We start from the raw sequence: 17,894 nt of genomic DNA on the forward strand, positions 1-17,894 counted from the left end.
TGGTTACTGCAAAAGCTGAAATAAAAGGCTTGCAGTACAAACATTAAAGTGGAAATTTCTTACAGAGGCAAATATCTTGCTGATGGCAGCTTCGATCTGGAAGTCGGTTGCTCCGCTGTCCATGTTCCCACTGATCATGTAGGCCATGGACTGAGAAAACACACAGAAGTAATGGTACCATGAGTTTGACACCTTTCTCATAAAGACAATCAAAACTGAATTTAATTTGAATTCGTCACATTAAAAAAAAGGCATCTCAGCACATTCTCTGTGTTAAATAAAGCCCAGTGAGCTGACAAGCAGATTATGCTGACTGACAGTAAAACAGGAAATCAACTACAATGTCAAGATAACGGCAAACCATTAATCAGCAAGGTTCTTCTCAGAACCTGCACCACACGGCTCAGGTGAGGGTGAGGTAGCGTTACAGATTCGTGTTGTGTTGTCTGACCTCTGCGACGTACTGCAGCATAGTCATGCGAGCCACCTTTTCCTGGATGGCTCCGTAGTTGTGAATCTTGTTCCCAAACTGGGTTCTGTTGGCTGCATGGTCCACCTGACGAAAAGTGGAAAAGCACAGGCTGCTATAAGACCACAATTCATTATTTTAAGTCAAGAATTCGACTCAAGCCACAAGATATGAGGAAACAAGATTTTGCAAGTGGGTTTTTTTTTGGTGCCCTGAAATGCTGTTGCTATCTAGCAGGGTTTTTTTTGTATGAGAAGAGGAAGTTTGGCAGAGCTGCCGGTCACCACAAAAAGAAGCATGATCAGTATTGTGGTGAGGTGCAAAACTGGTGGCAATGTGTCAAAATACCATGATACGTGAAAACAAACAACAAAGCTGAAAAGAACTGTGCTTTCTTTAAAAACTTTACACGTTAAGATTAGTGTTGAATTAGGTCGCAAGCGCTCACTGAAAGCAGCTTATGGCTGCATGACATTAAACAGTGAAAAAATGAACTTCTCTTTATCAACATGTGAGCAAGTCATTTCTCTAAGTGCATGAGAACCGGCTCCCTGTGCCTCCTCTGCATGAGATTCTCCCTCAGTAAAAACGCTGAGGGGGCAGGAATTCCCCCCACATTAACTTTTCACAGTTTTCACTCCAGCCGACGCAACTGCTCAAACAAAACAACCACGTTTTTCCCCCCCCGGGCGAGAAATCCCTTCAGTCACAGCAATAAAATATGCTTACTGTAGAGACCATTTAGCTGCAAAACTGATTTGTGAATCTCATTTACTATAAGCGCAGTAACACTGACTTTGAAGTAAATTTCTCTTCATGTTTTCAGGTACATGTGCACACTGGCTTAATATTAATCTATTTTTCTAGTAGTGAAACATTTGCAACTGAAGAAAAGGTCCACGGTCACCTAATTATCAGTACTGATATGTCAGTAAACAGTGGTTTTCTGTTGTGTCATATCAGTTTTGTACTTGTTAAAAGACAAGTGTTGTAAACTAGGGCTGCCATGTGTCGTTTGAAGCTTTGTAAGATCCCAAAAGACGCAGGAATAAGTAGTAGGATTTAAGAGTGTAATAACGGACTGAAACAGAAGATGGCAGCACTGCATGAAGAAGGATGCCAGCTGCCGTTAAACCCAGAAGAAGAAGAAACTGTGTCCCAGAATTCATAGCGTGGCCCAGCTCAGTTTCCAACAATGGCGGCAGCTAGTTAGTTTTAATATTACTCTTATTATTCTTTCTGGGTCACAAAATAAACGTTTAACATATGTTCAGGTTAGAATGTAACTGTATAAACCTCAAATATCTGCTCAGTTTATCAAGACACCACATATTTTAAAAAGCGCTCCGACGTTTTCGGAGACGTCTGTTACCCACTAGCTCGATAGCTAGCCGGGGGCAAGGCTCACTAGAGCCGGTGAGAACACCGGACTCCCGGCAAATCGTTTTCAAACCCACCGCCGTCTTTCGCTACTCAGGTTAAACATATATAAGTCACTTAGATAACTTAAAAATGTTATTGTTTGGCTTTTTTTTAGTATTTTATTTGTTCCTGAGTAAATCGGTTCGGCTGAGATTAAAGTTATAGTTTTTACACAGCTGAATAAACGTCAAGCAGACAACTGATTATCAGAAGTGTGAGATGCTCGAGAATATACTCCGGTGTCCCGTTATATTTTAGATAGCAAGGAGCAGACGGCTGAGTTTATTAAACTTCACCTAAAAATTCTGCAAATTTCATTTAAATTCAATAAACTATCATCTTGTCTTTATTTTTAGTTAGCACATACCTTAAACACTTAAAGCTGTAAGCTAATGATAGTTATATAAGAGCAGATGCATGCTGCTGCAATAAGCTGTACGTTGTGCATGATCTGATTAGTCGACTAATCGCAAAAATAATCGGTGACTAGTCGACTATCAAAATAATCGTTTGTGGCAGCCCTAGTGTAAACAAGTGAAAGAGTAATGTGCAGCTGTATGCTTTAGTCTACCTCAATCTAATAATAGTAATAATACCACATCAGCTACTGGCCAGATAAATTTGTGTTTTTTTATATCAGCATCTGCACAAATTTTTTTCCATCAAAAATTATGATCATGTATGTCTCAATTTACCTCATCTCCTCCCTAACAGGCGGGCTAATCTGAATGAAACTTTGCATCTCCACACACGATGTTTTTAAAAAAATATTTATTCCAATTTGATTGATTTATGTGTTCAACATCCTCCTGCGATTGTGATGTTACGTTCTCTGTTCGTCTCATTTGCCTCATTAAATATTTACAGTTCAACTCTGCTTTTATCATCGTTCATGAAAAACTGCGCCTCATCTTCCTTGACCTATGGCCTCATTAAACGCTTTCAGTAAGCCATTACGTTCTCAGCTGTTCCTTTTGAGTCACAGCAGGATGTTCATTTAGTCAGTTATGTTTGTATTTAGATTAAAGCAGACAATAAAGCAGGACACGACTGCATGTGACTGTCAAGTTGCTACTGAATAAGTCTGCGTTGTCTTGATTTCTCAGTCGCTCAAACATTTAGTTTTTAAATGCCGAGACAGCCAAAACAGTCAGCTCGAGGCTTCAAAAGAGGACTCCATTAACCAGTGTGTGTTGTCACTGTGTCTATGGTCCTCTAATCTTATGACCATCTACTGGTAGCAATTCAAACTGTTTTAATAAACATAACATTGATTTTAAGTAATTTAAGTTAAAAAAAATTTAATTACTTTACTAATCAAAACAGCTGAATCCTCTCAGTAGACAGAGCCGAACGGAGGCCTTCAGCACATTTAAGCGCAGCAAGAAGCAGAAAGAGGCCACAAAGAGAAGGGGAATTTCCCACTAACCCACAACGAAGAACAAAGCAAAACGAAATGAGTTGCAACACAGACAATATTGGTTACAGATAAGAAACAATGCAGCAAGTGGGAAACCTGACAGCACATATAGAAACTAAACCATAAGTAAAAGCCATAGGCTTCGAGAGAAGAGCTCCACCGGTGCGCTTCACCCACTTCCCTTCCTTTCTACACTTAAGGAGCCTGGAGGGGATTCACTCACAGCTTTGCCGATGACACTCTTCATGGTGCCGGAGAGGGCGGCCGCCATGCCAAAGCGGCCGTTGTTCAGGATGTTCATTGCCACCTTGAATCCGCCTCCGATTTCGCCCAGCACGCACTCGGCCGGCACTCGCACGTTATCAAAGTAGACCTCGGCCGTGTTGGAAGCCTTGATGCCCATTTTCTTCTCCGGAGGGCCACTGCGAGAGAGAAGTAAGGTTTACGATGATGGGAAGGAAGAAATAAAAAGTTTCATCCACAACAAAAATAAAGGGTTTAGTGGCAAACAGTCTGCTAAGTTAAGAAAAGGGGCCCTCACTGTGTCACTCCTCCAAAGCTCCTCTCCACAATGAACGCCGTGATCTTGTCCTTCATCTCCCCGGTTTTGGGGTCCTTCATGGGCGTCTTGGCGAATACAGTGAAGATCTCAGACAAACCTCCATTGCTGAGGAGAGAAGGTTATTTAGAATGGAGTGGCCATTACTGTGTGTCGCTGGATGCACTGTGTAATTCTGCCCCCTTGTGGTGAAAGCACGAAAAAGCTTCAGCTGTCAAACAGTCAAGCTTTACTTTAAGATTACTTTTCGAATACGTCAACTCTAAAAACAGGAGTTTTAAAAGGACTAAACACTGATTTAGACACTAATAAAATAAAAAAAAAGTTTTAAATGCTACAAGTAATAAAATTAAAGCTCCCTCACACACAGATATAAGACGGTTAAACTACTTATTCATATTTTATTCATGCGTGACGCCAGTCAGCTGTTGCTTCTAAGCAATCACACAGCATCTCACTATTAATGACAGACAGTAGCACGTACTCCCCAGTCTTCGTGTAACAGGAAGTTGTACTCAAGCGAGAGAAAGTGAGACAGGTGTCAGCTGCACTAACCACTGCGGTCGTGCATTGCTTTGATGGGAGAAAGCGAGTGGTTGTTCAAAGGGTAAACAGTCTTATAACCACCAGAACAGACTTGTGTGTAGTGCACAGTGCAAAGTGTCTCAGCTCAGCAACATTTTGAAAACCATTCAAGCATATACAGAAGAACGGGATCGAAAGCGCTTAAACATAGGCAATAACTATGCAGAGAATGTTTTACCCTCCTCAGCAGACTGTGCTGCGGTTTGTCCGGTTTTCTACTTTTAGGTTTGTCATCAAGTCGGACTATTTTTTAATAAACTAGTCACCAAGAACTTCCTTGGAGTCCTCACCTGATCCAGATCTTGCTTCCATTGAGGGTGAAATACTTTCCGCAGGGCGACTGGACGGCAACGGTTTTGATAGAGGCGGCATCAGAACCGCTGGCTGGTTCAGTCAGGCAGAAGGCGGCTATGTGCTCGCCTGGAGTAACACACACACACACACAGAGTCATTGTCAAAGCAAAAATTGACAACAAAAATTACTAAGCTTTTCTTTCACATGAAGTTAGACTTTTCTAGCACAATGTGTCCCTCCAACACTATGGCTTTTTTTGGTTATGGCTTTTTTAGCTTTCAATAATAAACAGACAGAACGTCTCCAATCTTCTACAGAGCTACAGTTTACCTCGAAATCCAGATGCTGATGATGGTATTCTTACCTGAGGCGAGTTTTGGCAGATATTTTTCCTTCTGAGCTTTATTCCCAAAAAGCAAAATTCCCTTGAAACCAATAGACTGGTGTGCACCCAAAGTAATACCGACCCCCAAATCATGACTGCCAACGATCTCAACCACCCGGGCGTACTGTTGGATGGATAATTTCCGTTAAAACTTTTTAAAACCATTGCCATGTTGTCAATATCATAATTAAGTCAAGCAAGCTGTACCTGAGTATTTGAGAGGCCAATGCCACCCAGGTCAGCTGGCACCTGCATACCAAAGGCACCCATCTCCTTCAGGCCCTCCATGGTGTGATCCTCCACTTTCTCCAAGGCATCGTTCTTGGCTGGATCATTTACCTCCTGTCCAGAGGGAGCAGAAACATGGAGGGGGAATCGGTGAGTGGAGGGTTTGGGGGTGTATAGGAGCAGTGAGCGTGAGGTCAGACTGAGATTTACAATTACCTCAAAAAATCTGCTGCATGGCCCCACGAGCTCTCGAAGGAACTGCTCCTGCTCCTCATTGAGGACTGCGGCACATACAAACCATTACACTGGCAACAGCTTTTCAGTTTAACAAAGCCAATCAGCAAGAAGCTGGCTTTATTTATTTTTTTAAAATCAGGTAAGAACATAAATACATCTTATGGATTTACCTTGGGGAAAGGGAAAAACCTGGGAAGTTGTGATCTGCCCCTTGAAAATGTTGAAAGCAAATGATTTGGATTCCTGTGAAAAGATAATCCAAACAGTAACATTTAAGTTAACTCAAACACCACTGAAACTGCTCTATGGAGCTGCAAGAGAGGTCAAGCTTAAAGCCCTTAGGGCCTACCAAACGTGCATTGCTGTGATTTATGCTGCCACCTGCTGGTGAATTGAGAACACTGAAAGCCTCTGTGTGTTGTGTTTAAACAGCAAAGAAATCAGCTTTAAAGAGGGACCCATTCTTAAAGAAACATGTGCCCTATTGCTCCTAGGATTCAAACCTTTTACTTTAAAAATAAACAAAGTAGACTGACTGATTTTAACCAGATTTTGGCCATTATAAATGTAAGACTTGCTTATAAAGCAGATAGTAAACATACAGCAGCAGCAGCTGTCTTCTTTTCCACTTTGGTGGCAGCGTCACTGCCGACTGCTGCAGGCTTCTCCAGCACTGCCTGAAACCACAAACAGAGCAGAGGACAAAAGTATATAAATTATGTTTAAAATGAATAAAGGGAAACAAGTGAGGAAGCTACAAACTCTCTGTGCAACAAAGCCTACAAAACATACAAAATCACTGCTTAACCATACGCAATGTCAGGTTGACTCGTGTAAAAGGAAAAACACACCTGAAGGTTTACCACCATGTAGCCAACAGGATGAAGGTACACAGAGGGAGACAGTTTGCTGTCAAGTGCTGTTTAGTGATTAAATGTTAAGAGCACAAAGGCTAGTTTTTCCCGTTTCAATCGGGACACCAGCTCCGATCTCAACTAGGTGAGAGGTGAAGCCAAGGGTACAGCCACTCAGCTGAGTGCTGAGTATGTGGTTCATGTTTTTAAATCTGCTGTAAACTACAGCACAACAATTTCCTTTTGTACCTGATTCATAATTAATTAACTTCCAGTGAATTGCATTTTAATTTCATAAAGACAAGATTTATTACGCCTCACAATAAAAGACCTCACAGGTCTGTCATAAAGTTCTGCTTTTAACTATACAGACAACACCCTGTGAGCTCGTGTTTATTAAAGGCATGACCTTGGAGCAGGATTTACATATGTTTATTTTATTAAAGCAACAAAATGGGTATGAACTTTGTTCCCAGCTAATAATTACTGTGTTGACCAGGACTCACTGCGAATTTCAAGTTAATAACCGTGTTAATAAACACAGCTGTTCCACTGATGCGGGGCTAGTGTGAAGTCAGGTCTGGCTCGGTACCAGATCACCTTCTGACTGTTTGAAGCAGGATCATTGGCAGAGGTTAAGTGTTTTCAATAAGAAGAAAATCCAGATGGACACAACCGGCATCTCCACATTGTCCTCCATATCCACTAATACCGGTACTTCCAAGTCTGGCCAAGATATTTAATGGTGGTCTGCTGGTGTAGCTTTGTGGCCAGTTATTTTTTCATAGTGAAGATCTCTATAAGTCACTAGTAACATCTCTGTGTAACAGGACCACTAGAGGCAATATCATTATTATAATTATAGGTATTGTCATAAGGAATTAGCTACAACATCCCCAGACTTTATATGTGCTGGTCAAAAGGACCAATCAGGGCCACTGTAAGAGGGACCTGGGTTCACATTAAGGTTGGGCGATATGTAAAAATTTTCCAGCTGACAATCGTCAGTCCAGTAACCGACAATAAGCGATATATTCAGGCATGCAAACTTACTCATAAGCAAATAAATAAATTAATCGCCCTTGTAAAAATGAATGACGGTAGCCTCAGCCTATCGTCGATAGTCGATATATTCGTCCAATTGCCCAACCTTAGTTCACACCATCAATAATGATTAAAACATAAGCCCTGAAGACTCAGCAAACTGATTTTCTATTGATAAAGACCTCCATATCTCCATTTCTATTACACCAGAGTAATTAAGTAATAGATAAACAATCAAAGGATAGAAAAGCCCCTGTTTTCTACGGAGCCCCGCAGGGGACATGGGAGAAAAAAAAATTAAGACGGACTTTTGCGTGATCTCGCAAAACTAACTCGGGAGATCCCGAGTTTGTTTTGCGAGATCTCGCAAAAGATCCCGCTCCTTTTTGATAGCGTTTCAGTTGAAGGGTGCATACGGAGCCCCGTAGGTGCGGACATGGAGGAGGATTTAGAACTAGGGATGCACCGATACCACTTTTTTGGAAACGAGTACGAGTACGAGTACTTGCATTTCAGTACTCGCCGATACCGAGTACTTAATAAAAACGTGATTTAAATTTGCAGGTAACAGCTTTAGTCCTATAATTTAACAAAAAACAAACAAACAAGGGACTAGTTTGGAATTAAGAACATTTATTTAAAATGAAAAGCATGTTGTATGCAACATATTACAGAATAAATAAAAAACAAAATTTAATTTTAAATTTGTTCATCTGTTTCTCTGTTTAGAAGTCTCACTAGCACAGTCACAGCTGGGATGACATCAGAGGCTAGTGCCTCGTAGCTGCTCACTTTTTTAGTTAGTTCCTCAAAGGGGGCGAGGATGGCAACAGTCGTCTCCATAAGAGCCCATTGTTGAGCGGTGAGATAGTCAGGGAGTTCGTGCTTGGACACATACACGCCCAGCACTCACTTTTGCTCAATGAGGGACTGGAGCATGTAATACGTGCTTTTCCAGCGCGTCTGTACGTCCTGCTGCAGTCTCTTTATTGGCTGGTTGAGCTGTCCCTGAATGTCCTCGAGGTGGGAGTAGGCTAAGGCGGAATGTTTAAAATGCCCAACTATTTTCCGCCCCACTGCTATAGCATCAGCTATGCTCCTCTGTGCTAATAAGCATGGGTAAATAAGCGTGGGTAAACTCTTTGTACTCGTTGTGTTGGGATTTTAGGTGCTTGATTAAATTGCTTGTGTTAAATGCGCTACCTTTAGAGCCTCCTCCGGACAAGTTTGCTGAGCACAATTTGCAGTCCGCCTTTGTTTTCGCGTCTTCGTTTACTTTGAAATAGTTCCACACGGCTGATATGTCTCGCCTCGCCTTCTCCCCGCTCTGAGCTGCAGCCGGGGCCTGGGGGCGGGCACTTGGGGCAGGCACTCGGGGCCTGTGATTAACCCCTTACATGCCGCTCAAACATAGACAGGTCTCAGACCGTGGTATCGGTCCTCGGTATCGGGGGACTTTTAACGAGTACGAGTACTTTAGAAAATGTGGTATCGAGGCCGATACCCGATACCGGTATCGGTGCATCCCTATTTAGAACATTTCTTGCGGTCAAGAGAGGTCCCACACGACGACATCATGCACATGCAACAAGACAAAGTACGTATAAACAACAAAGCATTACACACCGCGGTTCAAAAGGCGAGTAACTTGTTGAAAAACCTAGGTCGTATATGCAGGCCTTTAATGTTAATTCTTGTAAATATGTTCAGGTTCATTAAACATAACTCGTTAAGTGCACATATGTTTTGAAATTTCAAATCGTGTCCAAATTCATGGGCTGCATCCTCCCGAGACTCGGGCTTCGTGGTCTACGTGGGCCGGGTCCTCAGAAGGTCGGGTAGGCCGGAAGTAAACGGCTGGGGAAATTGGACGGTCTAGCCTTCTGATTAGCGTCACCCCTGCGTCGGTGGAGTTTATTAAACTCGTCCGTCTGCTCCTTTCTATCTAAAATATAACACGACACTGGAGTAAATTCTCGACCATCTCACACTTCTGTTTAATCAGTTTTCTGTTTGACGTTGATTAAGCGGTGTAAAAACCAAGGAGGAACCCACCCGGGGGATTAATAAAGTTTTATTTTATCGAATTTAATCTAATAACTTTAATCTCAGCCAAACCGGTTTACTCACGAACAAATAAAACACTGAAAAAAGCTAAACATTAACATTTTTAGGTTGTCTAAGTGTTTTATATATTACGTTTAGCCTGAGTAGCAAAAGTCCGCGGTGATCTGAAAATGATGTGCCGGGAGTTGTGCCGTTCTCGCTTTAGTGACCGTTGAGCTCTCGGCTGGCTATCGAGCTGGTGGGTAACAGACATCAACGAAAACGTCGAAGCACTTGCAAATATGCGATATCTTGATAAACCGAGCAGATATTTCAAGTTTACACACCCACGTTCTCGCCTGAAATATGTTAAAAGTTTATTTTGTGACCCAGAAAGATTAATAACAGTCATTTTAAAACTTATTAGCGGCCGGCATTACCGGAAACTGGAGTTTGGCTGGGCCGCACTTTGAATTCTGGGATATGGTGGGCCACGAAGCACACACCCGAATGTATGTAATTTTTTGTATTACACCCCCTGGCATATGTTAATTTTGTTCTGGTTGTATACATGTTCTGTATACTGTTTCTTAATAAAGCTTAATAATTAAAAAAAAGAATTTGGTGAAAAGGAGGACGCATTTGTCCGCTGCATTCGGAGGAGTCTACAAATTTAAAATATAATCTTTGTAGAGATTGCCATAATTGTTGTACATTTCTGTGCAAATAAAAAAAAAGGAGTCTACGAATTTGGATAGCCTTCGGCGCATCGCTGTGACGTAATCGGTCTACAAAAGCGTCCTCAGGAGGATGCAGCCCGTGAATTTGGACAATGTGATAAATAAAGTTTAAAAAAAAAAAGAGGTTGCAGCCCATGAATTTGGATGTTGTTATCTGGCTGTGCCATCACCATGGTAACATGGACACCATGGCACAAAATACTTGGTAGAACTTACCTTACTAGCAAAATATTTTTTAGTAACGTAGTATATAAATATCTACTACTATTACTATACTAATACTAACACAGCAACAGTAAAGTAATAAGACACAAGTTGACAGAGTAACTTTTGATAATGATCATAAACAGTGATTAAGAACTCTATTTCTAATACAGTTAGTATTCCATGTGTGCTAGTGTGGCTTCCTAGAATAAAAGTATATTAATAGCATTTCTCTAATGTTTTATGCCTGCAGGTGGATAAGGCAGTGCTGTCCGTCATGACTGATGGACAAATGGCAAAATACACAAGGACATATGGTGACAGAGTAGCTGTCCAGTCCTTCTGTCAACAAACTAAGTACAGCACAGATAAAGAGACTCTTCTGCAGAACCTAAGAGATAAAATTGCGGCACGGAAAGTAAGATCAAAAACCAAAGGAGTGCTGTGTGGTTCATCAGGTGTGTTCCACAAGCAAGGTGAAGGGATGGCAAGACAGAGAAATACTGCAGGAGAGAAGACCTGCAGAAAAATAGAAATCGGATGGCTTCATTTAAGCAGTAATGAATACCGTCAAGTGAGAACCAGAAATGGTGGAGGAACAAGACATGCAACTGTGGAAAAAACTACAACTGTAGCTAAGATTTTGGAAATGGGAAAGGAACTGTTTTTTCCAGATGGGTACTTGCCAAAAGGGAGAGTTAAAGACTTTGTCAATGATGTCTGTGATTTTAAAAGAAATCCGATTGCTTTAGATGACACTGTTGGCAAACTTTATGAACAAACCAAATTGAAGCTCCTGAGATTTTACATTTGCACGAAAGATGAAACACCGTCAACAGTTCAGTCCTCATCTGAAGAGGATTTTTCTGTCAGCATAACTGAAGAAGATTCACCGGTGACATTACTTGGATTTGACAGTGTGACAGATGATTTTGTCCCAGATCTACTTGACCATGGGGATTCATCTGACAGTGACACTGGCAAACAGGTTTGTTAAAATAAGAAAGTTATTATTACAAATAATAATCACTTTAAAGTTACTGTATTTTGTTGTGTTTAGTAGTGCTTGGTGGTAACATGCGACATTTTCTAATTTTGTTGTACTATTGTACTAGGTATGACTGTGCAACGGCAATAAAGAGTTGTCTTATTCAAGTGCTTTATGTACATCTACGAATATTTGCACTTCTGTAGGGTGAAATTATTCAATGAATTTTTTGTTGACTTGTGTGGTAAGGTACATTTAATACATCTGTGAAAGACTTACAGCTTTGTATTCATTGTACTAAATGACTGGCTGCTGAAAAAATAATTGAATTATTTTCGTTTGTTTCTTGTGTTTGTTTTCTGGTTCACAGATTCACAATTTCCAGATGGAACACAATCCAAAAAAACTGAAATCACTCTGTGAGGCAGTGACAACACAAAGTCTAGGAAAATCACACCATATGCATTCAACCCCAACAGACATTAAAAACACTGTTGTGGGACAGCAGCAGCAAACTGACTCAAGTGATCATGATTTCCCTGACCACTGCTCTGAAATTATTGATCTGACCAGTATAGTTCCTAACAAATCCTTCAAACTAGAGTCCCGGGACAAACTTCCAGAAGATTTGGAATTTTGTTTTCCAGACATAGACGAAGCGGATACGGTTCTATGGAATCCTGAAGAGGATCTTGTCAGAGCAGATGGTGATGACACAGTCGTGATAACCCTGAATTATGTCAACAGTGAGGATCTCAGACAGGTAAGACTAGAGCTGGGCGATATATCGAGTTTTTAAAAAATATCGATATATTTTTATACGAGATATAAGATGTGACAATATCCTTTATATCGATATAGTCTATGTTACGTTATAACTATACTTGTGGAGCCGCAAGTTTGCCTCTCTTTCGTCCACTTTTGTCTTTACACAACGTTACTCGGCCTCGCCCCTCCTTCACTGAACACAACTCCCCCCTCCTCCCCCATCGCTTCACCTGCAGGAAGCGACAAGATGGACACGGCAAATCTCAGTTAACGAGTTACTGCGCATCGCCCCGTGCTTGGGGCTGGACGCTGTCAACGTGTTAGCTAGCTAACCACGCTAACGAGCTAACCACGCTAACGCCATGCAGCCCAGAGGCGCTGCACAGCCTAAAATCCTTTCATTTTCTCAAAAGCCTTATGTATGAATTCTGGTTGTGCTTGATGACCGCGAACCGATTTTATGTGGTACACAGCGTTCAGCAATCTGTCAAAAATGTTTTAGTACGACTTTGGTAAGCTACGGAGCTGCAGCGCTTGATGGATTGTCAGAGCATTACGGCTACCGAGGAGCCTCGCGGAGTGATACGTACTCTGCTTCGACGTAATATTACCCTACTGTGTATAAGGACCATAAATGGCACCTGCTAAGAGACGTGGTTACGAAGAGAATTTCAAACTCAATGCTGTCAGTCACACAGTAGAAGTTGGGAACAGAGCAGCTGTGAAATCTGTCTTTGTTACTATGCTCTGCGTCTTTTAGTTTACATTTTGACTGCACAATTGTGAGCTTTTTGTTATGCACAAAAACAACATTGTTTTCTTTTATTTATGGAGCATTATTATTTAATAAATGCTCATAATTTATTTTTGAGTAAATTTTATGTACATCTATGCTCTATGTTAATAAAAGTGCCTGTGTGACATCTGGCACACAGCTTTGACTAAGAACTCTCTTTTTGTTCTTACTTTATGGCTTAAAAAAAAAAAAAAAAAAATCGAGATATATCTTATATCGCCGTCCAGGTAAAAAATATCGAGATATGAATTTTGGGTCATATCGCCCAGCCCTAGGTAAGACCATGGACAGTTGTGGTTGATATGGATTATGTAAGTGTTACAAAATATGGAAATTTATTAATAATCAAATTCAATAACTTGCATAGTTCTGATTTTAAAAAAACTGATCATGCATTCCTGCTTGGACAAAATTTAAGCATGTATGTTATTTTCTGTAATATTATTCTTTTGGATCTTAAAAGAAATAACCTACAGTACTGTGAAACACTTGCTCGATTTCTATTAATCAGAATTCATCTCTTTTTTGTTTAAAACTTGATTTTGTTGCAGCAATAATACAACATTTTAAGTAGTAAGAAGTACATCAAGATCTGATAAAAACCTGTGGAATTCCACTGTAATATGTCTTTTTACTCTTGTAAGTGAGACATGTAGGTTGAAAATAAAGAGGTGTATCTTTTTTCTATTTCTTAAGACCTATTGACATATTTTGCAGACTTTTTAAGAACATTCATGATTTAGAATAGGCCAAGGTAGAAGATTGAAGAAGAGTCTTTGTGGTAAGACTCGACTTATGCGGTCAAAGAAGTGCAGGAGACTGATGCTGTCCAGTGTAGCAAGTGATTTATTCACCATTTTGTGACCGAAACAATATTTACAAAGAAACAAATAAGAAACTCAACTCTATAATTAACTCAGTTCAAATAAACATAACTGAACTTAAATCAACAGAAATTAAGGTCAAACTGCACACAGCTACACTGACCCGAAACCTTTTTTGAAACACCTGAGTTCTTCTGCTTAAATAGTCCACTTAATCAAACAATTTCTCCTCTGGACTATTCCAATCAGTAGGTAGATACGATGAACATGACTATATTCAAGTCTCTACTACTCCTCTTTACTGGCAACATGAACTCTGGTGTAATCAATACACATTATAACAATAAATCTACTTCTTCATAAACCCTCTAAAATCAACTTTATTAAATTATAAGAGTTCTTCCCATTCTGCACTTGGTCTCTTCCTGTGACCTCAGATGAACCCAGAAGCTATAAAGCAGTAAGTAAAACTACATTTCCTCCTTTTGTTTCTGGAAGACAGGTAGGTAAGGTAAGTTCTAAACAATGCAAATTAACAGTTGAAATAAATAACATGTTAACTTAACAAACTTGTAGGGATTGATTTAAACCAAGATGTTATATTATATAATCTGTAAAAGTGCAAAACATAAACAAACCCGGGATAGTAGATGTTTGCCTATTGCAGATTACAAGTGAAATATGGTTAAATCAAAACAAGAATGTTAACTAAGAATATGGACAAATGGTCTTCTCACCCACTTTGTCACAGTCTTCTAATCTTGAAGGGTTAAGGTGTCTGTTGTCAATTAATGCAATACTTCCTTCTCAGAATGCCGACACAAATGGATTACCTATGGATGGTTTCCTGCTACCATTGTCTTCAGCTAATGGCTTGCCCACACCCCATATGCAGTCAATACAGGAGGAAGCACCCCAGATTGCACAGGTAAGATGGATCAATTCAGGCAACCATAAACACCTATCTTTACATACTGTAGACATGCCAAAATTTCATGCTATTTTCTGAGGATATGGCAGTTTGTGGGTCCATTTGAATTAAAAGGATATTGTCAGTTGAGAGACAATTCCAGTGTTTAACATTAAGATTAAACAGGTAATTTAGTCTTGAAATCAAATTATTTACATAACACAGCAGTGAGACATTGTTTTAGTGTCACTACTGTGTTCTCTACCTTTTTTGCGCAGAAGTGAGTCTCCTCATACATGTAAAGAACACTTGTATAATTTTCTGTGAGGCATACGAGGACATCCATCAGGCCAAAATGTTAATGTTATATATAAATTGTCAGTGCAACCATGGTTTGGGAATGTACAGCCCACTAAAATTAGACAAATAAATTTCAAACTTTTTCAGAACATTGATATTGTGTAATCTGTACAATTCATTTGCATTTCTTATGGAATGTGCATGTTTTGTCTTTTACTCAAGACCATGGACTGAATTTCATCGCACAAGGTTTGCCTTTAGATTCAAGCAACCAACTTTCCCCATCAAATTCAGGAGACCCACAGAGACCCCTACATGTATCAATTCGCAGGATAAAAGTTGTTGATGATCTTTTGGCTGTATTTATGGACAGTAGCATTCTGAATGAGACTTTAAAGATGAACTTTGTAAATGAAAATGCTGTTGATGATGCTGGGGTGTCAAGGGAGGTTTACACTGCATTTTGGGAGCAATTTTTGGAACAGTGTGAAGGTGAAAATGAACGAGTTCCAAGGCTGAGACCAGACTTTAGTGAGGCTGAATGGCAAGCAGTTGGGCAGATATGGGTGAAAGGCTTACTAGACCATGGTGTCTTTCCAGTGAGGCTGTCAAAGGCTTTCATTTTAGCTTGCATCCACGGAATGGACTCAGTTGATGTAGACATTCTGATTGCATCGTTTCTCAACTATCTCCCTCCTGTTGAGAGATCAGCTGTTGAGAAGGCTCTCCAATGCACAATGGATGAAAATGATGAAGAGGACCTGCTTGACCTTTTTACAAGGATGGGTTCCCACTTCCTACCACCTAAGAACAACATGCAGCCTGCCATTGAAACAATGGCTCATAAGGCCATTCTCCAAGAGCCAAAGTATATAATGGATTGCTTCTCCACACCCATGGCACATCTGCAGCTGAAACTGGCAGACAAGGAAGGTGTGTTATCTCTGTATGAGACAAAGAAGGCCACAGGCAAAAGACTAGTGCAGCTATTTGAAACAACAAAATTGATGCTGTCTCACGGAGAACAGGCAACATTTAACCATCTTCAGCGTTATGTTAAAAACGCTGATGAAACCAAAGCTGAAAAAATCCTGCGCTTCTGCACAGGATCTTCTGTGATATGTGTTGACAAAATTTTGGTGTGCTTTAATGCTGAAACTGGGCTCAACAGAAGGCCTGTTGCTCACACCTGTGGAGCTACCCTAGAAGTTCCATGCACTTACAGTTCTTATCCTGAATTTCGCACAGAGTTCGACAATGTCCTTTCCAGCAATTACTTTGAAATGGACATCATTTGAACTTGATGAGTGTACTAATGGTTACAGCTGTAATTGTTATATGTATGATTATCCTTGAGTTCATAAATTCTGTCTTGTTTCATTTGTCATTGGAGCATTTGATATATTCAGCCGTATAACAAGCAGTCACAAATTTAATTTTCTGATGGTTTAGTTGTATGTTAGCTCAGATTTCACAAGGACTCTTTATTGTTTAAAATTCTTTGAAAATGACCGCATCTTTAACTTCTGTTGAAAACAAGGTTTGTGTTTAGCGTTAGAGGGACAGATCACATCAAAATCTGCTGTACACATTGTCATTGTTTCCTTTTACTCCTGCCATCAGCCAGAATAAAGGCTCGCTTTTGTTTTAAGTTCAGTGTCCTCTCTCTCTCCTTGTCTGCTTTTGGGTACGTTCTCTCAACACACCTGCATACCCCGCAGTGACACACATTGGCTTGCTGTTTATCCATCTAGAATGTTTTGTCGTGAGTTGCCTAGTTTTGGGAGATATTAGCTGTAGAGATCTCTTCCTTGTTGTTTTTATCTCAGTGGTGGTGATTTTTGTATTCAAAGCAGGAAAAACTCTGATTTGCAGATAACAGTACTAAATATTTCCTTGTTGCGTCATAGCAATTTTGCTAAGCCAAAAGTTCACAGTCAATCTGATGAAGACCTGCAAGACTTTAAAACTGCTTAGACATATTTATCATTACGACTTGTTTTATTATACACAAAGAAATAATATAATTATTAACAATTATAATAACAAAAGTAACAACACACACACGATCATTGACTTTACAACTGCTGATAGATTTATGATGATAGATTTTTGTTAAAAACATTGTGGTAATGTCGGGTGTGCAAGCATCATGGCGAAACTCCACGTATGACATCATCGATCTATTGGTTTTATTGTGAACGCTTGCCTGAGCAACTGCAGTGTCACCTTTAATACCTGGGTCACGTGAACAGTGAACTTTCCCCCAGTTTGAGCGGGAGGGGGTGCTGGAGTTATATCAGACGCAGGCTGCGATCACCCAAACAAGGACACAGTCTCGATCAAATGTAGTGGAGCCACAGCGTGAAGCAGCCGTGTTAAACAGAGTAATGTGTACTTAATGCATTATAATGCAATACGATATAATAACATAACGCACCTCGGCTGCCTGGCTTGCGTAGAGACGGCCGTTTTGCCCAACAAACACCACCGCGGCCTGACGTTGACCTCTGCAGATCAGACAAGATACGATATGTTTGTAAAACATAAACATCTCATTCTAAAGCCTCTATAGCAATAATTAATGATGATTACTCACCCGGTTAGCACGGCTGGAAGCCGGAGAACGGTGCTGCACAGGGCGGAAGACTGGCTCACTTTGCGAAGCAGCATGATTTTATTTTGTTCTTTAAAAAAGAAGAAGAAGACGTTATACACAATCATTTGCCGCAACTAGCATTAATAACGAAACAGGGACAGATGTCATGCAGGTCATCTTAGCTGTTGACGGCGTGTAGCTAACACAATTGTAACAAACGT

General features: G+C 40.4%; 2 protein-coding genes and 1 long non-coding RNA gene across 5 annotated transcripts in view; 2 read left to right on the top strand and 1 right to left on the bottom strand.

Moving 5' to 3' along the window:
* The window catches only part of acadvl (acyl-CoA dehydrogenase very long chain), a 26,102-nt gene extending 8,341 nt beyond the window's left edge, over window positions 1-17,761 (bottom strand). Inside the window, exons 1-12 of one of the 2 annotated variants that reach the window (XM_085149524.1) lie at window positions 17,674-17,761; window positions 17,515-17,584; window positions 6,208-6,277; window positions 5,771-5,845; window positions 5,580-5,644; window positions 5,343-5,477; window positions 5,115-5,259; window positions 4,746-4,875; window positions 3,853-3,978; window positions 3,535-3,733; window positions 452-556; window positions 64-150 (exon numbers count right to left, since the gene is read on the bottom strand). In XM_085149524.1, the coding sequence (XP_085005650.1) occupies window positions 64-150; window positions 452-556; window positions 3,535-3,733; window positions 3,853-3,978; window positions 4,746-4,875; window positions 5,115-5,259; window positions 5,343-5,477; window positions 5,580-5,644; window positions 5,771-5,845; window positions 6,208-6,277; window positions 17,515-17,584; window positions 17,674-17,747 (1,281 nt within the window). In that variant the 5' untranslated portion in view covers window positions 17,748-17,761. Of the gene's footprint in view, window positions 1-63; window positions 151-451; window positions 557-3,534; window positions 3,734-3,852; window positions 3,979-4,745; window positions 4,876-5,114; window positions 5,260-5,342; window positions 5,478-5,579; window positions 5,645-5,770; window positions 5,846-6,202; window positions 6,278-17,514; window positions 17,585-17,673 lie in introns of both variants that reach the window. The other variant, XM_085149515.1, reaches the window with a different exon arrangement.
* Window positions 5,640-6,448, top strand: LOC146521911 (uncharacterized). Its single transcript, XR_014872098.1, has 2 exons — window positions 5,640-5,845; window positions 6,208-6,448. It is a non-coding gene; the product is annotated as an uncharacterized LOC146521911 (long non-coding RNA).
* Window positions 10,742-16,725, top strand: LOC146521912 (uncharacterized). Of its 2 annotated transcripts, none has more exons than XM_085149569.1 (4): window positions 10,742-11,476; window positions 11,847-12,239; window position 14,632; window positions 15,297-16,725. In XM_085149569.1, exons 1-4 carry the CDS (start codon window positions 10,766-10,768, stop codon window positions 16,370-16,372), a joined length of 2,181 nt encoding a protein of 726 aa, XP_085005695.1. In that variant the 5' UTR covers window positions 10,742-10,765; the 3' UTR covers window positions 16,373-16,725. The 2 variants fall into 2 exon arrangements, with proteins under 2 accessions (XP_085005695.1, XP_085005686.1); XM_085149560.1 differs by lacking the exon at window position 14,632 and adding an exon at window positions 14,676-14,787 and having other exon boundaries at window positions 15,291-16,725.
* Window positions 17,762-17,894: the final 133 nt, after the last annotated feature.

Source organism: Neolamprologus multifasciatus, chromosome 3 (assembly GCF_963576455.1).
Source record: "Neolamprologus multifasciatus chromosome 3, fNeoMul1.2, whole genome shotgun sequence".
Classification (NCBI taxonomy): Eukaryota; Metazoa; Chordata; class Actinopteri; order Cichliformes; family Cichlidae; genus Neolamprologus; species Neolamprologus multifasciatus.

Coding starts and splice junctions, on each gene's coding strand:
- LOC146521912 (XM_085149560.1), top strand. CDS start 10,766: ATGACTGATGGACAAATGGCAAAATACACAAGGACATATGGTGACAGA. Junction 11,477..11,846: donor ACAGTGACACTGGCAAACAG/GTTTGTTAAAAT, acceptor TCTGGTTCACAG/ATTCACAATTTCCAGATGGA. Junction 12,240..14,675: donor ACAGTGAGGATCTCAGACAG/GTAAGACTAGAG, acceptor CTTCCTTCTCAG/AATGCCGACACAAATGGATT.